Source organism: Magnolia sinica, chromosome 10 (genome assembly GCF_029962835.1).
Source record: "Magnolia sinica isolate HGM2019 chromosome 10, MsV1, whole genome shotgun sequence".
Taxonomy (NCBI): Eukaryota; Viridiplantae; Streptophyta; class Magnoliopsida; order Magnoliales; family Magnoliaceae; genus Magnolia; species Magnolia sinica.
The window spans coordinates 4,700,808-4,728,798 of record NC_080582.1 but is presented as its reverse complement, the minus strand read 5'-3'; the positions used below and the strand labels follow the sequence as shown (position 1 = coordinate 4,728,798).

General features: G+C 43.3%; 1 protein-coding gene across 2 annotated transcripts; it reads left to right on the top strand.

Moving 5' to 3' along the window:
- The first annotated feature begins 12 nt into the window (after positions 1-12).
- LOC131257816 (nuclear transcription factor Y subunit C-3-like) lies at positions 13-26,485 on the top strand. 2 transcript variants are annotated; one of them, XM_058258730.1, is made up of 3 exons: positions 13-173; positions 24,842-25,668; positions 26,011-26,485. In XM_058258730.1, exon 2 carries the CDS (start codon positions 24,869-24,871, stop codon positions 25,622-25,624), a length of 756 nt encoding a protein of 251 aa, XP_058114713.1. In that variant the 5' UTR covers positions 13-173; positions 24,842-24,868; the 3' UTR covers positions 25,625-25,668; positions 26,011-26,485. The 2 variants fall into 2 exon arrangements, with proteins under 2 accessions (XP_058114713.1, XP_058114712.1); XM_058258729.1 differs by lacking the exon at positions 26,011-26,485 and having other exon boundaries at positions 24,842-25,934.
- The last annotated feature ends 1,506 nt before the right edge of the window (positions 26,486-27,991 follow it).

The window sequence follows — 27,991 nt, the reverse complement described above, 5'->3', positions numbered from 1 at the left end:
ATTCCAGAGAGCCTGCTTTTCTCACACACTCCTCTTTTTCTCCTTTGTTTCCCGGCGGGAAGTTCCGTGGGCTCCGAAGAAAACCCTAACCCTAAAGAATCTCTCCAAACGCCATCGATCTCTTTGATTCCTTGCATTTTCCACCTTCCTTCCATTAGCTCGAGCACAGACAGGTAATTTCTCCATCGTACTTCTCTTTTTTCGGTTTTTCCTGCATCTGATCTTCCTGAAATATGGTTTTCTCTCACAGTTTTTACTCTGAGATGTTTACTTTTTTCTTTTGCTTTTGATTTTTCTTGTTCTTAGCTTGGTTTTATGTTTTGGATAGTTTGGATTGATGGGAGATCTGAAGTTCTTAGGTTTTGCAATGGTTTCTGTTTGGTTTCGATCTTGTACGGTTTGAAGAGGAAATCATGGTATTTGTGAACCTTGTATTATCGTACAATACGGTTGTTTGGGCATGCGTGATTCGAGTCGGAGAAATACTATTCGGTTATAAATGTCGGTCCTTGATGCGAGGGTATCTACAGTATAGTCGGGTTGTCAATTTGTTCAAGTGGAGCCCACTGTGAGCGATCCGAACCGTTGGTCTGTTGGGACCCACCATGAATGGACCATGCCCCATAGTGTTCTTGATAAGACGTTCCTATCCCTTTCACTTTTTCCTGTAACTGAGGGCTATGAAGAGATGAGCCATGGTCCACATTCAACTGAAAGGGCCAATCGTTGGCCACTTGGATCTCCTATTCTGAGAGCTTTTCTACGGAATGATCCATCCATGGTAGGGCCCAGCACACAAATGGTCTGGATTAATGAACCACGAGGCCCACTTGCACTGAATTATGTACTGTACGTACCCTTGGGTTCAGTTCTTCATGTGAAAATTTTGGCTTTAAATGTTATTAATGGAGAATGAAAAATAATCTAATAGTAGAAATTCTGTCTGATTTTATGAGATCTTGCTTGTGTTATAGACTACAGGATGTGCTTTGATTCATTGTTGACAGTGAGCCCATGTCTTTGTCAGAACATGGCACCATAAAGAAGATGCTCATCTGAAAAAAAAAGTGTTTTTTTTTTTCTTTTTTGTTTGGAGAAGCATCTGCATAGCTGGGTACCTTTTGGTGTTCCAGTCTACATCTGGTGGATGTTATAATGGATAGAGCATAATGTGAAGATCTCTTCTGCCATTTTTTTTTTTGCTGTCTTGTTAGTGCTCTGTTAGTCGGATGGTTCAGCAGTTGTCCACATTCGATGTGTAAAATTTCACTGGTGTCTGGCCAAGATATTCTGATGGGGGAATATCTGGGGTGTGGCTCATCAATTAGTTGAATGGTTTATCCAGTTGTCCATGCTTGATGTGAAAAAGAAATCCACCAATGTCTGGCCCAGATCTTCTGATAGGGGAATTTTCTAGAGCATGGCTCATTCATTATTGGGCCCTCCAGAGGAATCTTTATCATGGGAAGGTGGGAGCCTGCCTCTACAGTTGGTGCCAGGGCTTTAAAAATATTGCCTCCCTACATGGGAAACATGTTTTCCTTGAGACCTATAAGTGTTAGCTTGAAAGATCTATATTGAAATGACATGTTAACCAATCAATTTAATGTGCCCATTGGCCTAGTGGCTAGACCAGTATCAGGTTGGAAAATATACATGTAGTCTATAACAGTGTGCCAATTTATGGGCATACCATTTGCTTCCGCTGGAGAGAAAATGACTTCAATGAATGATATTAGGCCCCCCGAACATGTTAGTACTGACCAATGTGATTGGCCTGGGATCTTATACTAACTTTCATCTTTTTGTGTCCATCTCTTTCCTAGCAGACAATTGAGAATAAGTCCATATACTGTTATGCTTTCAATTTTAATGTCATTCACATGGTTTGTCTGCTTGATGGTGTCAAGAAATTCTGTACTAATCTACATAAAGATAAAAATAAGGTTCACTTTAGTCATGATGGAGAAGTTAGGATCATCAGAAAAGGCCATAGAACAATCATTCATGATTTGATGTTACTATCCCAAAAAGGAGTTTCCATAAGCTGTGGATGAGGCTTATGGCTATAATGGATTCTATGGAGAAATTAGAAATCACCGAAAAGAAACTGGCAAACAACTTCTGGTTATACAAAAGTAATAAAAAACTGATAAGGTAGGTAAAACATGTTGAAGTTAAGAAAGGCTATAGCCTTTCATGAAAAAAAAGTTTAAGAAAAGCTATGTTTATCAAATTCAATGCCCTTTCCTATACCTGTGAATAATATCATTATACATTTTCTTTTTAGAGCTTTATGAAGCCCATATGAGTGTACAAGTCCTTTAATGCATACACCACCACATATGCCGCGTGCCAGACAGGTGAAGTAACAAGCCATCCGTCAAGTGGATGGTGGACCTCAGCATGTAGATGTCACCGCCCAAAGATAATGGTGGTCTATTCAGCAGATGTGTCATGACATTAGAATTAAGTTGGTGGGTAGGAAAACTTCTGCTGATTTTTTTTTCCATGACTGTACAGTTAATTGTGGCTCACCGTACTAGTGTAGCGACCTGATTTATGGACACAGAATCTACGTAGTGGTACCCTTCTGATGGATGGCTTGGAAATAGCACCTGTCCTCCATGCTGGCACTTGTGGTGGTGTGTGCATTAGCTGACCTGTACATGTGTGTGGGCTTACCAAAGTTTTTCCTTTCTATATGTGATTTAAAATTTTTTGTTGATGACAGCTGAAGAAGCGTCTTGCATTGTGTATTCTGGTTTGTATAATGATAGGAATGTGGTAGTCTGTAAAGCTTACTCATCAGATAAATTTTAGAGATGATGAAATCTCCTGCTCATCAGATGAGCTGGTGGAGACAGTGTAGTGTGTGTTAGTGATCCAGGGTTCTATCTCTGGTAGTGTTACCTTGAAAAAAGAAAAGAAATCACCCAACCTATTTTCTTTTAGTATTGTCTATTAGGAAGTTTACATCCCAGGGGTAGATTGGGTAGAAGAATTTGGAGAAAGGGAAATCATGGGAGAGCCTTCTCAGAAAAAAGAAAAGAAAAGAAAAGAAAAGGCAAAATGAAGGGAGTGTTTTGATGAAACATAAATAGATGGATAAAAGGAGGGAGATTCATGTCGATCCTTGTAGATTTAACCAGGAATATTGTGGTCCCCTCACCTTTGCTACGGTATGGGGTTCCTCATTTCCCTTAAAGCAGAGGTATTTTGTTGACTGATAAAGAACAAAAATTAACTTGCAACCATCTCTACCATCTGATTAATAAGCCTGCAAATAAGTGCACGATGTGCTGGATGAGGGATCAATAGATCACATATTTGTTCATTGCACATTGTGTCTTCAGGGTTGGACTTTTTAACCTCTGAGCAGATGCTAGACATTCTACGCTGATATGGTTGATTTGTTGGAGGGTTTGTCAGCTAGGACTTCTTTATGAAGAGGTATCGTGGAGAGGATAAGGTTTTGCTAATTCCACATGTGCGTTCGACTTAAGAGTATGCACGCACAACCTGTGATTGCCATGTGGTGCATGGGTTTGACTTCTTTTCTTTTTCCTCATATAGATACTAGGATTGCATGTGGGCGCATGATGTGCTGGTGGAGGGATTAATAGATCACATTTTTTGTTCATTGCACATGGTCTTCAGGTTGGACATTTTGAACCTTTGAGCATATGATGATAGTACATGCTGAAGTGGTTGATTTGTTAGAGGGTTTGTCAGGAATTTGGTATCAAGAGGTCTTATGGAGAGGTTTGCTAACTCTGCATGTGTGTGTGACTTTAAGTAGCTAAATGCAACCTGAGATCGTCATTTGATGCATGGGTTGTGCCTTTTGTTTTAATGTCATTCTCATGGTTTGACCATCTAATGGCATCAGAAATTCCCTAGCGATCCACAGAAAGTATCGTGCCAAATGGAAGAATCTCTAGGATTTGTTCTTTAAGCTTTTTCTTCTGTCAGCAATATCATCAAGACCACCCCAAAAAAAAGGAGCAAAATTAACAAGGTCCATTTTACTGATGATGGAGAAGTTACGGACATTAGAAAAGACCCTAGGAGGATCAGTTCATGATTCAATGGTAGCATCATTGAAAAATGACCTTTTGTAAGTAGCGGATGGGCATTTGCATTGGGACAGGAAATAAATTGGAAGGTTAGAGAGGGCCATTTTAATTAATGTAATTCCCCCCCCCCCCCCCCCCAAGGGATAGGAGTTGACTCTCCTATCTTGAAAGTTTCCTCTCAACCTTCTCAACTACCTTATCCTACAGATGCTTGGCAGGGTTGCTGACATGGAGGAAGACCAAAATAAGAGAGACCTGGCCTTGTACCCAACAATTTGAGCCAAGAAATCATTGACCTTTGCCTTGTCAAGCACATGCCTATAAGCTCGCATTTGAGGATATTAATCTTAAGGCCCGAGACTAGCTCGAAACTAGTGATGATTTTCCCCAAATTGTCAACGTCCTTCGGAACCACATCGTAAAAGAGAAGAGTGTCATCTGCAAATTGAAGATGCAATATCTAGAAGTTGTCATTTTTGACCTTGAAGCTGGTGATTAACCCCAAAAATCTATTCTTAACAAAAAAGGAAGCAAAAAGATTATTCCCAAAATCTGTCTTATTTCCAACATTTTTCCCAATGCCCCTACCACCACTACAAACAAGAATGGAGATAGGGGATCCCCCATTATTAGACCCCTTGAAGCTCGTAAGAGTCTTGCTCATGAGAACTGAAAATCTAGCCGAATTCACACATTTCTGAATCCAGCTCCTCCATTTTATACCAAACTTCATCCTACTTCACATATAGTCTATAAAATCCTAGTTTATGTGGTCATAAGCTTTCTTAGTGTCTAGCTTACGCAGAACCCCCTTCCTCTTGACCCTGTGTCTCAAATCCACACATTCATGAGCGATTACGGCCGTATCCAAAATCTACCTGCTTGTTATGAAGGCATTGGCACCTTGAGATTAAAAAATAACGCTTCCAAGAAGAGACCTAAACTGCGAGACAAGCATTTTGGCTAGAATTTTGTAGGGGGCTACCAATAAGGCTAATTGGTCTAAAATCTTTCAAGCAATCAGCTCCTTCAACCTTCAGAATAGTGGCTGTAAGGTAGTCAGCTGTTTTTCCTGAATTCATTAAGAAACCACATTATATCATCGTGAACCCAAACCCTAAAATTTCTAAAAGAAGGCAATTGGAAAGCCATCCAAGTCTGGGGCTTGTACCCTTCCATTGAATCAACCACAGTCGTGACCTCTTCGACATAAAAGGGGAGCTGTAGACCATCAACCTCCTGCAAGATCCTATGAAAACAAAGATATCCAAGTGAGGATGCTCCCATCCTTCGCAGGGTGTCCCTTCCCCTAGAGGAGCATATGGAGAGATGGACAACCTTGTGCAAAAGGGTGCTTTGAAGGGCAGTTTGTCAATCCAGGATAGGAGGCAAGTGTTTTAGTTTTATTTGTTTTTAGGCTTGTTTGTTTGTTCCTTGAGATTGTATGTTTTTGCTGTTGTCTTGTTTTTTTAATTTTTTTTGAGAGGCCCTCTTTTCTTTTTTTCTTGTTAGGCTTTTGTGTTTGCTAGGTGTCTTCTCTTTTTGAATAAAATCTTAGTTACCCATAAAGAAACATAAATGATGAATTATGTAAAACATGTTGAAGTTAAGAAAGGCCACGTTCATTATATTCAATGCATTATCCTATACCTGTGAATAATCGTATCATACATTTTCTTTTATATAATATGAAATATATAAAAATATTATGATTTTAAAGTATCTTTCAAAAAAAGAAGAAGAGATTTTACAGTTATTTGGTTGATGAGGGCTGAAGCAACCGATGGACTCTCTCGTATACAATGATGGAATGTTGTAGTGGATGAGAGAGGAGAGGAAACGAAATAAAGAAGAAGAATAGGGAAAAGGGAGGAAAAGGAGAATGGCGAGAGGAAGAAGTAATAAGAAAATAAAAAAGGGAGGAAAAAGGACAATAATCCGACGAATAGTAAAGAAGGAGAAAGAAAATGCTCATGGTGCAAATCTGATATATGATATTAGATGGTTAGGATCGTGTAGTCAACTGTTCGTATACACTGGACTCGGAGTTTGGAGGGTCAAGATCAATATGCATGTATAGCATGTGCATAGAGACACATGGGTATTCCATAGACAATGAGAATCCCATGGAATTTTAGGGCCTGTTTGGATACCACCAAGTAAGTTTCATTTTCTACTTACAGCAGTAGATAAGTAACTTATTTGAGATAAGTAGGTTTGGTTTATGATCAATTATAAGTGCCATTTTTTACTTAAAAGTTAATCACTTCAGCTTAATTAGTTGTAAGTAACATTTTTTTTACTCAAGTTACTTAATCACTTCAGTTTTGTTAGTAGAAATCAAGATAAGTTACTTCAGGCATAAGTAGCTTAAGCACCTTACAATCCAAACACCCCCTTACTAACAATCACCAAAAATTGTAATAAAAAGAAGAGAAAAGTCTATGGGTGTGCTTGGTTGCACCTAATTTCATGAAATATCATGATATTTGGTGCAACCAAACACACCCTACAACTTTTCTCTGCAAAAGCAATAGGTGAATTTCGTTAATAAAAGGCTTCAAGAAGACTAACCTGTAACATTGAGTTCTAACTGAAGATTTTACATGTATGCATAGAAATTTGCTAAGCGGAGGAATTACATTATTCTTGGGGGAGGATATGCATGGAAGAAATCTGTCCTGATGCATTGGGATGCTAATGTTTACATGTGCCAATTTGAACAAGTGAGGCCAATCAACTGGTGATCGAGATTGTTGATTTGATCGGCTCCACTATGGATAGAGAATGCCCCAGAAATTACCCAGATTGGAAGATCACAATCCTTTCATCAGTACATATAAGCCAGTGTTCGTAATATCGATACTATTGGCCAATATATTAGCCGATATTACCGGTATCGCGGTCCAATGATACGAAATCCTTTGAAAGAGACCAAAAAGTTTTTTTTTTTTTTAAAAACGCAAATATCATTCGGGATAGCGTCATCATCTGAAAAAATTGGGAAAAAAAAATTAGAGGGTGGATTTCGGTACCTATATAAGAGATCGCCATGATTGGAAGCTTCCATTTCGTGGGCCATTCGAATCGAAGCGTCGTTCCCAGGTTACCCCAAATAAAATCTTCGATTTTGGAGAGAAATCCGGAGACATCCTCGCCGATACGATGAGATTTGGGAGAAATTTTAGGTTTCGGCTTCGGGGAACCCTCTCTGCTTAAAAAAAAGGTCGTTCGAGCTTTTTTTTTTTTTATCGAAATCGAGTACCACACACCACCGAGCTAACTGGTGTGTTGACGTCACCAAGGTCTGTGGGTCCCATCATGAGGTATGTGTTATATCCAGACCGTTCGTCCATTTGGCGAGCTCTTCGTAAGGCTTGAGTCGAAAAATAAGATAGATCCAAAGATCAACTGGACCACACTGCAAACAACAGTGGTAGATTGAACGTCTACCATTGAAACCCTTTTGGGGGTCATAGAAGTTTTGGATCAATATGATATTTATTTTTCCTCTTCATCTAGGTCTGTGTGACCTAATTAACAGATTGGATGGAAAATAAACGTTATGGTGGGCCCTACGAATGTATTAATGGTGAGAATTAGTCCCCCACTGCTATTTGTGGTGTGGTCCACTTGAGCTTTGGATATGACTTATTTTTGGGTTCATGATCTAAAATGATCTCTCCAAATGCATGAACGGTTTAGATATAATAAATACATTATTGTGGGGCCATGTAACTTTGAAATGTTCGTACAACTTGAGCTCGAGGAGCGTCAGCGCTAGATACGGATTTCCTGCCAAAGCGTTCTGCGGGAATTTCCTGCGCTTGAAACCTTAGTGGGGCCTACTATGATGTTTGTGAGAATCCACTCCGTCCATCCGTTTTGTGAGATCATTTTAGGACATGGGGTAAAAAATGAGTAGGATCTAATACCTAAGTGTGCCAAAAATGTGAGGATTGAACATCCACACTTGAAATGTTCATGGGGCCACATAAGTTTTGAATCAGACTAATATTTGTATTTTCAATTCATCCGAGTAGGAATAACATTATGAACGGTATGGATGACATGTTAACATCACTGTCGACCCAGGGAGGTTTCAACGGTAGGAATTTTCCTACGCACCTTTTCCTTTAGTGCGGCCCACTTTAGTCTTGGATCCTGCTCATTTTTGCTCTCAAGTTCTAAAATGATCTCAAAAAACGAATGGACGGGGTGGATTGCTTACAAACATCACAGTGGGCCCCACCTAGGTTTCAAGCGAAGGAACTTGGCAGGAAATCTGCGTACATTAGCGCCCCACCCCAGTGTGGTGGGAAGTTGTTACGCCCCAGACTTGGTAACCGGACTCACAAGGAACCTGATGACCGTTCTGACCGCAACAGCCTCCATATTACCCCATTCTCGGTTCCTGACAGGTTCCGATCCTGGGATCCTACAAGGAGGATTTCCATATGAGCATACATCTGGTCCAAAGGGACATACAAGTACATTTGAGAATAACAAGGGGCAAACATCACAAAATGCACTAAGATTTTGAACTTTTACAAGCTTACATCTGGTCCAAAGGGACATACATATGATAATGAGAAAAGAGAGAAAAGTCAGCAAGGCTGGAGTCCTCAAGGTCAACTCTACTCCACGCTCTGCCGCTACGACGCTTGCCTAGAGTCTCCTGCACGCATCAATCGTGCATAAGCTTATAGAAACTTGGTGGTGAAAGTGTGTGATAATGGTGCACAGAAAAATAGCAGGAGGTACAGGGAAGGAAACATGTTCAATGAGAATATCACTAGCCTTACCAAGGCTTATCATGAATACGATGCGATGAGTACTGGACGCCATATCAAGGCAATGCATGAAGAGGCTTACACAGCCAATGCTAATGTGATGCAAGTAATGCCAGTGCTCATATCTAAATCATATGTTACGTACATTTCCCATGATAAGGAAATCACCGGAGTCCATTACACTACAGAATGACTGCCGCTCTACAGACCCTGCACAGTCAAACGAGCGTAAGAGACCTCACTACCCGCCTGTGGACAACCAATCACCAGCTAGGCCTGACGGTAGTGGACCCATTTACGAGCTGGTCAAACTCAGCTTAGCAATGCCTCCTCACACCAGGGAGGTAAGGCCACACCCCTATCCAACCGACTACATGACAGTGGGAGTCGCGGCCTAACGGTATAAAGCCCTCGTGCGCTCATAATTTCCACTTGGTCACGGCGTTGGAGCAGATACTTGGTACCATGGAAGTTTTGGGAATTTTACCTATGGGCATCCTATGCACCCGGTATGCTCAAGTAGCATTTCCGGCGTCCACACATATGGCCATCCACGAATGTTCCTGTGGAGGCAAGGCCCTGATGAAGCAAGGGCGGTATCATCATGAAATGCGATGCCAATGCATGAGTCACACATACAAATCATGCACTAGCTGCAGACACACAATGTGCACGAGGGGAGAAACTCCATACCTTAATGACCACCACACAATACAATCAATTCATACAGATGATGCATATGGGTCATAATGATGTAAGTGTGCTACTTGTAGAATGTATTCCTTAATCTTAAGGAGGGATAAGGTCTAGGTACATAGATAGGTACTAAGGAGAAGCGAAGTCCTCTAGTGGAGGCTCAATACTTTGGGATAACCCACAAGCTAGGAGAATTATAAAGCCTCAAGGAGGAGACGGGCCTAACAAGGTCCAAGGTGGGCCTTCAACCACCTATAAGGGCCTTATGGGCCTACCTTAGGTCCACCAAGGAGGACATCCAACCTCAACTGGGTCCCAAAAGGTAGCCCGCCACGCATATAAAATAAGGTCTAAGGCCCAAGCAATACGTGGTCTGATGGGCTATACACGAGCCCAACTCATAGACGGTATGGTGGGCCCTCAAGCAAGGTTTGGCCCAACCATCATAAGTCCACATATTGTGGTGGCCACCCATGTAGTTTATTCACATGGGCCATTTTGCACTTAACACAGGCGAGTTGGGCCTCACATCCTAGCCCAAGTATAGGGTCAATTTAGTGGGCAGCCAAAAGGCCCAACTACTTGCATACTGTAGCCCTTAAACCCATCACAATAGGTAGAAGATTATAGGCCCAAAGGTCAGTGGGCCTACTAAAAGGATCTAGTCCACAAGGCCTAAGGAATTAGTTAACTAATCACACGCAACATTCCAAGGCCTCAGCTGGGACCTAATCACACTCCAAATGTTGTAGAGAAAGGGTAAGAAAACTGATCTAAGTCCTCACATCTGGTGGGCCATGCTGCCCCAATTCATTTATGGGTGGCAACATTGGGCCCATTGCCAAATTCCAGCCCACCCAAATTCCTGGGTTGGTTGGAGTCCAACAATAAAAGTATTTCTTAGTATATTTAATTCCTGATGGCCCACACACATCACTGTGGGCCCCACCAGATGAGAGAGGATATGCAACACATATCAGGTGGGCCTGGCCGTTGGAATGTAGGCCTAGCAGTAGCCTAAGGCAGGGATGTCCCATGTGTAGGCATCACTATGGGCCCGGGGTATCTAGCCCAAAAATCCACCCAATGGGCCCCAATTGAGTACCAAAAAATAGGGGAGGATAATCAATCCCCTAAGGACCCCACATGGATGGATGGTGGGATATACAACACATCAAGGTGGGCCCATGGAGCAGGCTGGACGCCCCAGCCTGGGCGTCCCTGCCTAGTGGGCCATTCCCGGCCGCACCATGGTCAGCTCAAATGTCCGTTGGGTCTGAAATTTTGCAGGGTGACACTTCCATGGGTGGGCCACACTGCCACAAAATTTCAGGATTTTTGGACATTTATAAATATTTTAATTAATTTAAATAAAACAATCTGTCCAGAAAATCGGACTGACCTAGACGTCCCAACGTGGTGGACCAGTCCGACCCTTCCCACAGTGTGCACAGGGGTCCATTGGCCTTAAAAATTTGTAGGTGGGTCCTACCATGAGTGGGCCACCCCTCTGCAAAATTTTAGGATTTTTGGACAACTAGAAATATCTTAATTCATTTTAAGAAAACAATCTGTCCTGAGATTCTGCCTGTTTTGGACACTACAATATAGTGGGCCGGTTCAGCTATTGTCATGGTGTGTACAGGTGTCCATTGGCCCTGAAATTTTGTAGGTGTCCTACTATAGATGGGCCATCCCGCTACAAAATTTTAGAATTTTTGAAGTGGTAGAAGTATTTTATTTAATTCATACAATTTATGAACAGCAAGGTCTAGAAATAATTCCTGTTGAAACAAAGCTGCTGCCCCTGACTTTTGTGCCTCATTAGAGTGGACCCAGGTCTGCCAAAATTTGGAAAATTACAAGGCCAACATCCCTGTACAAGTATACCACAAGGTGGGGTCTACAAAGGTGGCCCACCATTTCAGAAACAAACTAATAATTATGTTTGTACAGCAAGCAAAGTGGCTGGACAGTCCAGAAAATCTGGACTATCCACCCTCCTTGGCCCACTCTTTTGGGTAATCAAACGGGGACGGATGAAGGTGAAATTCATCATACTTCTAGGTGGGGTCGACACCTCCAGAAATAATCTAATAATGGGGGTAAAACATCCCTCAAATCAGTTCAAAATCCATGCCAAAAACAATCCAAAAACAGTCTAGAATTTTTTTGGACAGTAAAGTATGTCTGAAAATAACTGAACATAACTACTGAGTAAAGGGGGAAATACCCTACAAAATTTGTGTTATGGTCCACCTTAGTGGGCCCCACAAACATCCAGGCCATACTCCCTTAATAAACTTCATTGCATGTATCCAAAATGGAGCAAATGGGACGTCAACGTCCATAGAATGGACAACAAGGGGCGTCCTCCTTGCTTGGACGGTCTGTTTATTCCAGAGCCACTAAGTGGGCCACACACATCGAGAATCAAGAATAAAATAATGGAAAATAAAATCCAGCCACAAGAGAGGGCCTCCGCCACTATTGAGGTCCTCCCTTCATCACCACATACTCATACCATCCATTAAATCACATACAAACTAGATCTAGCACATGCATGGAGCTAGGAATCAATCATACGGTGGGAATGCCTTCTCCCACCAAAATCTATGGTCTAGATGACCCCTACAAGACATGCATCAAAAGAAAATGCCATGATGGGGTCCATGGAGAATGGCCCCATCCATGGAACATGCATGTAAGGAAATGGGCCATTGGCCTTAATCATGGAGACATGAGGGACCTCCATTATCACTTGATGGGTCCCACAAGCTCCAAAGGATGAGATGAAAGAGAATTTAAGAGCACCCACCTTGCTTGGATCTTTAAGATTCTTGTTGCTTTAGACTCCTTAGGCTCCAAGGATCATGGATGAAGGGTCAAGATTGAAAGTAGAAGGTTATATGAGGAGGGAGATGGAAGGGAAGTTGCTGGAAATTCTAGCAAGGTGGGATGTTTTGGAGGTTCTAGTAAGGGGATAAGAGAAAATGAAAAGAAAAGAGAGAAGGGAGAGAGATGTAGCATGAGGGTAATGATGAAATTTCTAGAAAAGTGGAGGCATGCTTGCCTTAGCAAGAGAAACTGATGATGAGTTTGGGAGGAGATTCCTATGTGCTAGGGGTCTAGGAGCTAGTGCCTAGGCTAGTTATAGGGGTTAGGCCCTCTAGGTAATGATGTCATAGATTTGCATGAGAATTTGTGCAAGCCAAGTGGGTCCCACAAAAATGTAATCAATGGTTCAAATAATGTGTGGCCTAAAACTTTTAATGGACACGCCAGATTTACGTGTGAGACGCGGCGATGATGCGGTTGCAATGGCATAGGTCTTGGGTCAATCCAAGTCGGGTTTACGTGACTGAACTTAAGAATGACCGCAAACACTATCCAGGGGTCGCAGGTCGCCGGAATTTGACTGGCAGGACCGTGGGACCAAAATAAACGAGATGCATACACATACATGCACATGTGAGCTCGGGTCAAGTCTCACAATCCTCCCTACCAACAAAGAAATTTTGTCCTCGAAATTGAAAAAACCGGAACAACAAAATGCATAAACATCATCATATATATACCTCAATCATCAAACACAAGAAAAGGCAATGTAAGAAATACAAGCAATCAAGCATCGAATATATGAGGATAATGTTCTCTAATCTCGGCCTCGTGTTCCCAAGACGCTTCGGCCTCCGAATGATGACTCCATTGCACCTTCACCAAGGGACCTGCTCCTTCCGATCAAGAATACGAATCGACTGCTCAATATAGGAAGCATCCTCACGGACCTCAAGTGGCTGCCAATCAATCACAGAAATAGTGTCCGACTCACATTTCCGCAACATAGAAACATGGAACACGTTGTGAATCGCGGACAACTCAGAAGATAAGGCAAGCCTATAGGCCACAGCGCCTATGCGCTCGGTAATCTCAAAAGGTCCAATAAACCTCGGGGCGAGCTTACCTTTTACACCTAAACGAACCACGCCCTTTATAGGCGAGACCTTGAGATATACCATGTCCCCGACTGCGAACTCGAGGGGTCGACGCCGACGATCAACAAAACTCTTCTGCCGGCTCTGAGTTATGCGCATCCTCTGCCTGATAACATCAATAGCCTCTGATGTCTGCTGCACAAGCTCGGGACCTAAGAGATGATGCTCTCCTACCTTGGTCCAACAACTAGGAGATCTGCACGATCTACCATAAAGTGCCTTAAAAGGAGCCATGCTGATAGTCGCCTGATAGCTGTTGTTGTATGCGAACTTGGCGAGGCGCATATGCTCATCCCAACTGCCCGCAAAATCGATCACACGAGCCTTGAGCATATCCTCAAGGATATGGTTGACCCTTTCGGTCTGTCCATCCGTTTGTGGATGATAGGCGGTGCTAAGATGCAAAGTGACCCCCAACGCCTGCTAAAAACTCCTCTAAAATTGAGACGTAAATCTGGAGTCTTGGTCTGAAACGATCAAAAGTGGGATGCCGTGCAGTCTCACTATCTCCTCAATGAATATCCTCGCCAACCGGTCCATAGACCAGGAAGCACGTATTGGAATGAATTGAGCCGACTTCGTCAGACGATCGACGATAACCTAGATGGTATTGTGACCGCGCTGAGTCCTCAGCAAACCTGCGATGAAGTCCATCGATACGTGCTCCCACTTCCACTCTGGGACGCTCAACGACTGCAAGGGACCATGGGGTCTTTGGTGATCGGCCTTGACACGCTGGCATGTGTCACATTCGGCCATAAAACTAGTAATCTGGCACTTCATCCCCTGCCAGAAGTACTGCCTCCTCATATCACGATACATCTTTGTGGAACCTGGGTGAATAGTAAGTCTTGATCTGTGTGCCTCGGTCATCAGATCACGACGCAACTCTGACACGTCTGGGACACACAATCGGCCTTTGAAGTGTAATCCACCATCGGAACGAATCTGCCAGTCTGACTGCTCCACAGATGCGACTTCTGCCCGGTACTCCTAAAGTGACTCTTCCGTTTGTTGAGCTTTGATCACCCTAACCACAAAAGAGGGTTGAATCGACAAGCTCGAAAGCTGAACAATGGAAGACTGTAGACTGAACTTAAAGTCATACTCTGAAACATCCTCGAGCATCTGCCACTGTCGAACCATCATATGTGTCACCAGGCCTCGTGGCTGACGGCTGAGTGCATCCACCACCACGTTTGCTTTGCCCGGCTGGTACTGAAGATCAAAATCATAGTCCTTCAATAGTTTCATACATCGCCTTTGATGCAAGTTCAACTCAGACTGTAAAAATAGATACTTCAAGCTCTTATGATTCGAGAAGAGCTCGAACTTGACCCCATATAGATAATGCCTCCACACCTTTAGTACGAAGACGAATGCTACAAGCTCCAAATCATGGGTGGGGTAGTTCAGCTTGTGTACCTTGAGTTGACATGAGGCATACGTCACTGGCTTCCTGTGCTGCATTAGTACAGCACCCAAGCCAACTCTGAAGGTATCGGTGAAAACAACGAAACCCTCACTCATCAAATTCTGGCGGTCAAATTCTAAATTCCGGCGACCCGTGACCCCTGGATAGTGTTTGCGGTCATCCTTGAGTTCGGTCACGTAGACCCGACTCGGATTGACCCAAGACCTATGCCATTGCGACCGCATCGTCGCCGCGGTTCCAATGCCGTGTCTCATGCGTAAATTCGATGTGTCCATCAAAAGTTGTAGGCCGCACTTTATTTGGACCATTGATTGCATTTTGGTGGGATTTACTTGGCTTGCACAAATTTCCATGCAAATCCATGACATCATTACCTAGATGGCCTAACCCCTATAGCTAGTATAGGCTCTAGCTCCTAGACCCCTAGCACATAGGAATCTCCTCCCAAACTCATCATGAGTTTCTCTTGCCAAGGCAAGCATGCCTCCACTTTTTTAGAAATTTCATCATTACCCTTATGCTCTCCCTTCTCTCTTTTCTTTTCATTTTCTCTTCTCCCCTTGCTAGAACCTCCAAAACGTCTCACCTTGCTAGAATTTCCAGCAACTTCCCTTCCATCTCCCTCCTCATCTAACCCTCTACTTTCAATCTTGACCCTTCATCCATGATCCTTGGAGCCTAAAGAGTCCAATGCAACAAGCATCTTGAAGTTCCAAGCAATGTGGGTGCTCGTAGACTCTCTTTCATCTCATCCTTAGGAGCTTGTGGGACCCATCAAGTGATGATGGAGGTCCCTCATGTCTCCATGATTGAGGCCAATGGCCTATTTCCTTGCATGCATGTTCCATGGATGGGGCCATTCTCCATGGACCCCATCATGGCATTTTATTTTGATGCATGTTTTGTAGGGGTCATCTAGACTATAGATTTTGGTGGGAGAAAGCATTCCCACCATATGATTGATCCCTAGCTCCATGCATGTGCTAGATCTAGTTTGTATGTGATTTAATGGATGATATGAGTGTGTGGTGATGAAGGGAGGACCTCAATAGTGGTAGAGGCCCTCTCTTGTGGCCGGATTTTATTTTTCCATTATTTTATTTTTGATTCCCTGATGTGTGTGACCCACTTAGTGGCCCTAGAATATCTAGACCGTCCAAGCAAGGTGGACGCCCCTTGCTGTCCATTCTATGGACGTTGGCATCCCACTTGCTCCATTTTGGATGCATGCAATGAGTTTTATGAAGGGAGTATGGCCTGGATGTTTGTGGGGCCCACTAAGGTGGACCATAACACAAATTTTGTGGGGTATTTACCCCTTTACTCAGTGGTTATGTTCAGTTATTTTCAGACATACCTTGCTGTCCAAAAAAATTCTGGACTGTTTTTGGCATGGATTCTGGACTGATTTGAGGGATGTTTTACCCCCATTATTAGATTATTTCTGGAGGTGTGGGCCCCACCAGATGAGAGAGGATATGCAACACATATATCTGATACTAACTCCTGTCACGCCCCAGACTCGGTAATCGGACTCACAAGGAACCCGATGACCGGTTCTGACCGCAACAGCCTCCATAGTACCCCATTCTCGGTTCCTGAGGCAGGTTCCGATCTTGGGATCCTACAAGGAGGATTTCAATGAGAGTATAATCATTCCAATACGAGCATACCCAAGATTACAAAAAGTACATCTGAGAATAACAAGGGACACATTACAAAATCCACTAAGAATTTGAACTTTTACAAGCTTACATCAGGTCCAAAGGGACATACATAAGATAATGGGAAAAGAGGGAGAAGTCAGCAGCACTGAAATCCTTAAGGTCTCTACTCCACGCTCTGCCGCTACGACGCCTGCCTAGAGTCTCCTGCACGCATTAATCGTGCATAAGCTTATAGAAGCTTAGAGGGTAGTGAAAGTGTGTGATAATGGTGCATAGAAAAATAGCAGGAGGTACAGGGAAGGAAATATGCTCAATGAGAATATCACTAGCCTTACCAAGGCTTCTCGTGAATACGATGCGATGAGTACTGGACGCCATATCAAGGCAATGCACGAAGAGGCTTACACAGCCAATGCTAATGCGATGCAAGTAATGTTACTGCTCATATCCAAACCATATGTCAAGTACATTTCCAATAATAAGGAAATCACTGGGGTCCATTACACTACAGAATGACTGCCGCTCTACGGACCCCGCACAGTCAAATGAGCGTAAGAGACCTCACTACCTGCCTGTGGACAGCCAATCACCAGCTACGCCTGACGGTAGCGGACCCATTTACGAGCTGGTCAAACTTAGCCTAGCAATGCCTCCTCACACCAGGCAGGTAAGGCCACACCCCTATCCAACCAAGTACATGACAGTGGGAGTCGCGACCTAACGGTATAAGGCTCTCGTGCGTTCATAATTTTCACTTGGTCACGGCGTTGGAGCAGATCCTTAGTACCATGAAAGTTTTGGGAATTTCACCCATGGCATCCTATGCACCCGGTATGCTCAAGTAACATTTCCGGTGTCCACACATATGGCCATCGACGAATGTCCCTGTGAAGGCAAGGCCCCAATGAAGCAAGGGCGGTATCATCATGAAATGCGATGCCAATGCATGAGTCACACAAACAGATCATGCACTAGCTGTAGGCACATAATGTGCACAAGGGGAGAAACTTCATCCTTCAATGACCACCACACAATGCAATCAATTCATACAGATGATGCATATGGGTCGCAAAAATGTAAGTGTACTACCTGTGAAATACGGAATCCTCCGTCCTAAGGAGGGTTAAGGTCTAGGCACATAGACATGAGTTCTAAGGAGAAGAAAAATCCTCTAGTGGGGGCCCAGTACTTTGGGATAGCCCACAAGCCAAAAGAGTCAAAATTCTAAGGAGGAATGGTCCTATCTAGGCCCATGGTTGGCCTTCAACCACCTATAAGGGCCTCTATGGGCCTATCTTAGGGCCACCAAGGAGGACATCCAACCTCAACTGGGTTCCAAAAGGTAGCCCTCTTATGCATATAATGTAAGGTCTAAGGCCTAAGCAATGTATGGTCTTATGGGCAATACTCCAAGCCCAATTCATAGGCCATGTAGTGGGCCCTCAAGTGAGGTTTGGGCCCAACCATAAAGGTCATAAACCCATATGTTGTGATGGGCTTCATGGGCAGCCCAGTAGTTCATCTACATGGGCAATTTTCACATTCAACACAATTGAGTTGGGCCTCACTTTTTGGCCCAAGTATAGGGTCAATTTTAGTGGGTGGCCGAGGGCCCAACTTCTTGCATATTATTGCCCCTAAGCCCATCACAGTAGGTGGGAAAGTATAGGCCCAAAGGTCAGTAGGCCTACTAAAAGGATCTAGTCCACAAGGCCTAAGGAATTAGTTAACTAATCACACGCAACATTCCAATAAAACTCAACTTGGGTGGGCCTTAGCTGGGACCTAATCACACCCCAAATGCTGTAGAGAAATGGTAAGATAACTGATCTAAGTCCTCCCCACATCTGGTGGGCCATGCTGCCCCAATTCATTTATGGGTGGCAACATTGGGCCCATTGCCAAATTCCAGCCCACCCAAATTCCTGGGTTGGTTGGAGTCCAACAATAAAAGTATTTCTTAGTATATTTAATCCCTGATGGCCCACACACATCACTGTGGGCCCCACCAGATGAGAGAGGATATGCAACACATATATCAGGTGGGCAGGCCGTTGGAATGCAGGCCTAACAGTAGCCTAAGGCAGGGATGTCCCATGTGTAGGCAACTCTATGGGCACGGGGTATCTGGCCCAAAAATCTACCCAATGGGCCCCAATTGAGTACAAAAAAAAGGGAAGGATGATCAATCCCCTAAGGACCCCACATGGATGGATGGTGGGATATACAACACATCAAGGTGGGCCCACGAAGTAGGCTGGACGCCCCAGGCTAGGCGTCCCTGCCTGGTGGGCCACTCCCGGCTGCAGCACGGTTAGCCCAAATGTTCGTTGGGTTTGAAATTTTGCAGGGTGACACTTCCATGGGTGGGCCACACCCCCAAAAAATTTCAGGATTTTTAAACATCTATAAATATTTTAATTAATTTAAATAAAACAATCTGTCCAGAAAATCGGACTGACCTGAATGTCCCAACGTGGTGGGCTAGTCCGACTGTTGCCACGGTGTGCACAGGGGTCCATTGGCCCCAAAAATTTGTAGGTGGGTCCTGCCATGAGTGGGCCATCTCTCTGCAAAATTTCAGGATTTTTGGACAACTAGAAATATTTTAATTCATTTTAAGGAAACAATCTGTCCTGAGATTCTGCCTGTTCTAGACGCCACAATATAGTGGGCCGATTCAGCTTTTGCCATGCTTTGTACAGGTGTCCATTGGCCCTGAAATTTTGTTGGTGTGTCCTACTATAGATGGGCCATCCCCCTACAAAATTTTAGAATTTTTGAAGTGGTAGAAGTATTTTATTTAATTCATACAAATTATGGACAACAATGTCTAGAAATAATTCCTGCTGAAACAAAGCTGCTGCCCCTTACTTTTGTGCCCCATTAGAGTGGACCTAGGTCTGCCAAAATTTGGGAAATTACAAGGCCAACATCCCTGTACAAGTATACCACAAGGTGGGGTCCACAAAGGTGGCCCACCATTTCAGAAACAAACTGATAATTATGTTTGTACATCAAGCAGAGTGGCTGGACAGTCTAGAAAATCTGGACTATCCACCCTCCTTGGCCCACTCCTTTGTGCGATCAAACAGGGATGGATGAAGGTGAAATTTATCATACTTCTAGGTGGGGTCCACACCTCCAGAAATAATCTAATGATGGGGGTAAAACATCCCTCAAATCAGTCGAGAACCCATGCCAAAAAAACCCAAAAACAGTCTAGAATTTCTTTCTGGACAACAAGGTATGTCTGAAAATAACTGAACATAACCACTGAGTAGAGGGGTAAATACCCCACAAAATTTGTGTTATGGTCCACCTTAGTGGGCCCCACAAACATCTAGGCCATACCCCCTTCATAAAACTCATTGCATGCATCCAAAATGGAGCAAGTGGGACGCCAACGTCCATAGAATGGACAGCAAGGGGCGTCCACCTTGCTTGGACGGTCTGGATATTCCAGGGCCACTAAGTGGGCCACACACATCAGGGAATCAAAAATAAAATAATGGAAAAATAAAATCCGGCCACAAGAGAGGGCCTCCACAATTATGAAGGTCCTCCCTCCATCACTACACACTCATATCATCCATTAAATCACATACAAACTAAATCTAGCACATGCATGGAGCTAGGGATCAATTATATGGTGGGAATGCCTTCACCCACCAAAATCTATGGTCTAGATGACCCCTACAAGACATGCATCAAAATAAAATGCCATGATGGGGTCCATGGAGAATGGCCCCATCCATGGAACATGCATGCAAGGAAATGGGCCATTGGCCTCAATCATGGAGACATGAGGGACCTCCATCATCACTTGATGGGTCCCACAAGCTCCTAAGGATGAGATGAAAGAGAGTCTAAGAGCACCCATCTTGCTTGGATCTTCAAGATTCTTGTTGTATTGGACTCTTTAGGCTCCAAGGATCATGGATGAAGGGTCAAGATTGAAAGTAGATGGTTAGATGAGTAGGGAGATGGAAGGGAAGTTGCTGGAAATTCTAGCAAGGTGGGACGTTTTGGAGGTTCTAGCAAGGGGAGAAGAGAAAATGAAAAGAAAAGAGAGAAGGGAGAGCATGAGGGTAATGATGAAATTTCTAAAAAAGTGGAGGCATGCTTGCCTTGGCAAGAGAAACTGATGATGAGTTTAGGAGGAGATTCCTATATGCTAGGGGTCTAGGAGCTAGAGCCTAGGGTAGCTATAGGGGTTAGGTCCTCTAGATAATGATGTCATGGATTTGAATGGGAATTTGTGCAAGCTAAGTGGGTCCCACAAAAATGCAATCAATGGTCCAAATAAAGTGCGGCCTACAACTTTTGATGGACGTCGAATTTATGCACGAGACGCGGCGTTGGAACCGCGGCGACGATGCGGTTGTAATGGCATAGGTCTTGGGTCAATCCGAGTCGGGTCTACGTGACCAAACTCAAGGATGACTGCAAACACTATCCAGGGGTCACTGGTTGTAGGAATTTGACCGGTAGGACCGCGGGACCAAAATAAACGAGATGCATACACACACATGCACTAGAATTTGTGCAAGCCAAGTGGGTTCCACAAAAATGTAATCAATGGTTCAAATAATGCGCGGTCTACAACTTTTGATGGATACGTCGGATTTACGCATGAGACACGGCGTTGGAACCGCGGTGACGATGCGGTCGCAATGGCATAGGTCTTGGGTCAAACCAAGTTGGGTGTACGTGACTGAACTCAAGGATGGCTGCAAACACTATCCAGGCGTTGCGGGTTGTAGGAATTTGACTGGTAGGACCGCAGGACCAAAATAAACGACATGCATACACACACACACATGCACACATGCGAACTCGGGTCGGGTCTCACAGAAGTGGATCCCCCAGTGAGCAGTGTACTTTGTAAACTTTGTGGGCCCACTATAATTTATGTATTTTATCCACTCCGTCCATCCACTTTACCAAATAATTTTATGGTTTGAATGAAGAGAAAAAACTATTATTAGCTTGATCCAAAACTTTTGTGGCCCACTAATTGTCAATCACCATTGTTTCCTATGGTATGGTCTACCTGATTATTAGATCTGTTTTATTTTTTGGATAATGTCCTGAAATGATATGGAAAAATGGATGGACGGGGTTGATACTGAATATAGTTGTCTTTGTTCAATCGGACAACGCATAGCTTAGGACCCTATACAAAGGAACTCTATTATGTACACTTCTTTTTTGAAACTTTATGATTTAAAAGTGTGTATTATGGTCTTTTTCAATAATCTCTGAAGTTTCATTGAAAAATTCAACCATTTTCCCAATGTTTCTCCATGTTTCCCAAAAAGTGCGATAAATTACGCGATACAAACGATATATCCCGTGCGATGACCGATACGTATCTGTATCCCAAGGGTGCGATACATTGCGCGATACCGATATTTCGAACACTGATATAAGCTTAAGAGCAGAAAGGATGCTACTGGAAAAGTCCCAAAGATTGGATGACTAAGATCTTCTGAACTGGATAACTTTTAAGACATTGTCCATCTACAGTTCCCAGTAGATCAATGGTCTGGATCTCCGAAACATGGGACTGTTAAGTATGTAGTAGCCATGTTAAAGCATCAGTGCTATGTATACATAGACGCCCTAACACATCAGTAGACTATAAGGGACTGTCAAGTATGTAGTAGCCATGTTAAAGCATCAGGGCTATGTTTACATAGACACCCTAACACATCAGTAGACTATAAGCTTTCTTTCTATAATGTTTCTCAGGTCTTGAGTCCATATAAATGGGGTCCATGGTTTATCAGTCCAGATTCTCCAAACCATCGATCTAACAGAACCCCGATGATGGCCCATGCTTAAATATCTCCTAGGATCACTTAGAAAAAGATTGCAGCATTGAAAAATGGCCAAAGATGGGATCACCAGGATCTTCCCATTGGTGAGATTTTCAGGGCATGGTTCATCCACAGCAGGGACCTGTAAATGTTGGATCAACATTTACGATCCAATAATGCCCTTTGTACAAATTCAAAGCCAGAAAACATTTTTTTTAAAGGGCCTGTGTGGATTGTGAATTACATAAGTAATGTACTGCTGTCATTACAAATTTAACACGATTGTTTAAGCATGCGATTCGTTGGTCAAATGATGATGTATTAAGAGAAAGGTATGTCTTTTGTAATCATTACAATTTTACATTGCATTGTAGTGGGAATATCCTATACGAACATGCACATCAGTGTATGTTTCTCTACGATTTGACCTTGAAGTAATGTAAAAGCGCCATCATTATGATTTTACCATGATCAACCAAACAGGGGAACTGTCAGTCAAATTTCTAGTTTTCAGGAGATGGGTAAAGGAATTTGTAATCATTGCACATTTACAGTACATATGTAATTCGCAATCCGAACAGGCTCTAAAGATGACTGGTTAACTTCTTTTGGGGGTTAGATCTTTGCTATTTTATGGTTTTTGTGGATGGAGAAAGAGCACAATCATCCCCCAGAAAGGCTCAATTTTGACGAAGATGGTGCATGTGGATGGAGAGAAATATACAGATCTTTGATATCAAGGAGACACCTCAGGGAAGCATCAAGCCTTCAGTGAAGGCTTCTCTAGTGGTTTTGACAAGGGAAGAATTTACGAATTACACAAGGAGATGCTTCTTAGGGACTTGGGGATACTATGATTGAGGATGAGGAGATAGCCGTAACCTAATGGTATATTCTACAATTAGCCTTTGTGCTACTGGTTATAATTTCTCTATTGTTTGTTAGTTCTTGTAGCCATGGGCCCCTTTATCTGGGGACTTAATAAGAACAAAAAAGGAGAAAAAGAACCCGTGTGCTAGATCTGTGATGATTATTAGGTGGGCTGACTATGGACATGCCTTTGCCCATAAATCTGGACATTTGACTCACCATATGGGCCCCCACTAATATGAGGAAAATGGACATTTAGAAAATCACTAATGGTGTTTATTGATAGTATACATGTGGCCTACTTGCAGATTTCAGTCATGCTGGCCCGTGTCCTGAGATTCACTCAAATCTCGTGGAAATAGCTTTAGCTTTTCTGATTTTCTTTTACCATGTACTAGAGGATACATATGGCTTTTTCCTAGGGTCTGTTTGGTTAGTTGTAAATGCATGTGAATGGTGGTAAATGGGTAATTATGACAAATGCTTGCTGTTTGGTTTAAAGTGGGAATTTCACCTCGAAAATCAAGCAAAACTCAACCTTGTAATAGGTGGGCCCCACCATGATGTATGTGCTACATCCACGCCATCCATTCATTTTTTTCAGATCATTTTTCGGGCATGAGCCGAAAGATGAGGCAGATTGAAAACTTCTATAGTCCCCAAGAAGTTTTCAATGGTAGGAGTTCAATCCCCACTGTTTTCTATGGTGTGGTCCACTTGGAGTTTGGAATGGTAGGACTTCAATCCCCACCGTTTTCTATGGTGTGGTCCACTTGGACTTTGGATCTGTCTAATCTTTCGGCTCGTGCCCTAAAATGATTTGACAAAATGAATGGATGGCGTGGATAAAATACATATATCATGGTGGGGCCCAAAGTTTGTCTCTTTTCAGGATCCTTGCTTGTCAACATCTTTATTGCTGTAAATACCAAAATGATCATTACTTATATACCATCATTTACATGCATTTATATCTAACCAGCCCTTTCTCCCCAGGACTTTGTAGCATTGGCTGGGGGGTGTTTTGACTACTTTGACACCAATAGTTTCTTCTTGTTCACTAATGATGTAATTGCTATTTTTTCGTCATTTCCTGCATAGATATTTATGACAATGTCGTGCCCCATGTTACTTAGCGTCACCGTCTTTGGACACCTTAAAACAATAAATCCACTTTTGGACCTTTTAATCTTATGGCGATCATAAGATTTTGGGACTTCCTCAAACATTCCAAATGCAAGCTAAGTATCTTGTTGTCCTATTGGGCCCTAAAGAGACCACACCATTGTGGACATACAAGGTGCATTAACAGTGAGATTAAACCTCTAGTTGCCTGAAAACACTTCAAAGAGTTGTACTTGTTATGATTTCCCCATTTTGAGCGGAATGAATGTACACCGATTCGTCTACCTTTGTGTACTAAGGTGGACCTAGAAGGAATCCTGTTAATGGATGTGCTTTTGTTCTTGTCCTACATGCAGGGCCTACCTTTGTGATTGTGCGTGAGAATGGATGAGCAAGGACATGGGCAGCCCCCAGTCATGGGGGTTGTTACTGGCGTGGCCCAGGTACAATATGTCACTGCTCCATATCAAGCTACCCAGATGATTGGGGCTGCTCCTCCTGGTACAGTCGCTGCACCTGTTGGATCCATTCAGTCCCCTGGCCAGTCGACTGCTTATGCTGCTTCCCCAGCCCAGCTTGCGCAACATCAGCTTGCTTATCAGCACATACAGCAGCAGCAGCAACAGCAGCTGCAGCAGCAGCTCCAAATGTTCTGGAACAACCAGTACCAGGAGATTGAACAGGTGAATGACTTCAAAAACCACAGCCTGCCGCTGGCTAGGATCAAGAAGATCATGAAGGCTGATGAAGATGTGCGGATGATATCGGCTGAAGCTCCAGTTGTGTTTGCCAAGGCGTGCGAGATGTTCATCCTGGAACTGACACTGCGTTCATGGAATCACACAGAAGAGAACAAGAGGCGGACGCTGCAGAAGAATGACATCGCTGCTGCGATCACACGGACGGACATCTTTGACTTCCTGGTTGACATTGTGCCGAGGGAGGAGCTGAAGGATGAGGTGCTTGGGGCCCTCCCAAGGGGTGGGGCTGGTTCAGTTGGGGGTCCTGCCGATGCTATTCCTTACTACTACATGTCGCCACAGCCTGGCCCTCAGGTCATGGGCAAACCTGTTGTGGATCAAAATCTGTATGTTCAGATGTGGCAGCAGCCGCAGCAGCAGCCAGGAGAAGATTCGTGAACAGGGAAATGAAGCAGCAGCAGATGAATTCAAGAAAAGACATGGTAAAATTAAAACTATGCAAGTTCTCTTTTTAACCGTAGCTAATATGTGGTAAGAATGAAAATTAAGAAGTTCTTGTTTCAATTGCATGCTTCAATACAAGTACTCTGCAGATTTCTGTCTTAAAGTGAGACTTTGACTAGTTTATATTTTTCTAATGATCAGCACAAGCTCCACTTTTGTTAGACATTGTTTTGTGAACTCAATTCGAAAACTTAACCCTACGGCAGTCTCTATAGCTCCTGTCCAAAGGATTTGCTTGTGTTTATGCGAAATCTTCATTTTTCTGATGCCAATTGTGGATTCTCACCCCAAGATATTGCATGGTGTTCTTGGGTTTTCAGGTTATTTGTGTGGACCATGGTTCAGTGATGTAGACCATTGATTCGATGGCCCTCTCTGTTAATGGATGCGCGGAATTGATTGTAAATGGAGATGGGGACCTCAAGGTTGGTGGGTGGGATCTTCCTACTTGAGATACATTTTTGCAGAATGGTCTATTCTATCATGTGTATTGTGCATAACCTTGTGTTGTGTCGCATGCTCCTCCAGAGCGGGTGTCACTGTGTTTTGTGCATAATCTTGTGTTGTGTCGCATGCTCCTCCAGAGCGGGTGTCACTGTGTTTTGTGCATGATCTCTCTCGGCAGTTGCTTGGACAAAGCTGCTTGCACTTTGCAGTGGAAATGTGAGAATGGCTCTATGCTAGGATGCCATTACAGGCTCTTAAACTCTGTATCTGTTCTGGGAAGGTGGGCCTCTTCTTCTCTTTGATCCGGAAAGTGTTTTCTGAAAATCATTTTTGCAGCCGTTTTTAGTATATTCCATTTGTTGATCGTTTTTAGACCGTGTTGAATTTTTCACTGGGGGCTGGTTGATACTCTGGCCATGCGGCTCCATATATGGGCAAGACATACGTTTTTGACTAAAATTGTCACAAAATCCTAATCTGTGTGGCCCTGACACTTTGTTAAAATACGGTTGCTGGATATTTTCATTATAACTGTCATGCGTTATGCTCCGCAGAGGAAAACTTCGATGCTCTGGCAGTGTGATGGTTGATACACAAGCACTAAGAAATTGTATGTGAGGCATGCAGCTTAGAAGTTGGATTGTTGATGTGCAGTAATCTACAAGTTGAGTCGTCGAAATAATGAACCCCAGTTTCAAATCGTTCAACTACGATTCTGGATAATGACCTGTCAAAAGGTGGAGCCTGCAAGTTGGGACGTCTTTTACAATGTTTGAGCGCCTGCTTATTGACTGTCACTCTTCCCGAGTGTCAAATAACCAAGGCTTAGGGAAAGTGTCGGAAACCAGTGCACAAGGCCTGATGCGTTCTGGTATCGCTTATGAGTGATACGGTTATATTAGCCTGTGGTGGCCAGAAGTATGGGCCTGAGGCGGCCAGAAAGCCTGATGTGAAAAACAGAGATGATACAGGGCCATATCAGCGGTGAATGGTACAGTACCGAGGGTAGGATAATCCAGGCTGGAGGAACTTTGGGGTGCCCCCATCAACAATCAGGCCCATCAGTTCATCAAAGGATTAGATTACCAAACCATGCGCACACACCGTTCATGTCAAGATACATCAGGACCTTGTTTTGTCTTCGCATAATGTTTCTGTGTTCTATGACCTACACATCATATCAAGTACCATATGACAGAAATCCACCCAAGCATGCTAGCATTAATCCAAGAGGTATGATCTTACCATCAAACATTACACAAATCATTATTCAACCCAAATCCGTCACACTCAAAACACTTTCAGACCACATTACACAGATCATTATTCAATCCAAATACATCACAATAGGACTTAGCAAACACAAATGACTAAAAACACTCGAGCCACATTACACAAAAAAGTTTTCATTCCAAATACATCCTAATAACACATCCCAAATACAAAAGACTCGAATCTCATTAAACAAATCATTATTCATTCCAAATACATCACAATAAAACATCCCAATCACAAGAGACTAACACATTCTTAAACCATCATTCAAAGGGAAGCGGATTGCCTGGACGATAATTCGTCCAGGCAGGGCTTTGTGGGGCCCACCGTGATATACGGGTCTTATCTAGGCACAATCCATCTTTCCAGATCATTTTGATTGTAAGGATCAAGTTGACTACACAGTAGGGATTGACTGCACACCATTAAAAACTTCCTGGGGTGACAGAAGTTTTGGAACAAGCTGATATTTACGTTTTCCCGTGGCTCCTAAGCAATTTTCAATGGTAGTAGCTCAATTCAACTGTTTCCAGTGGTGTGGTCCATTTGATCACTATATATACTTCATATTTTGGGCTC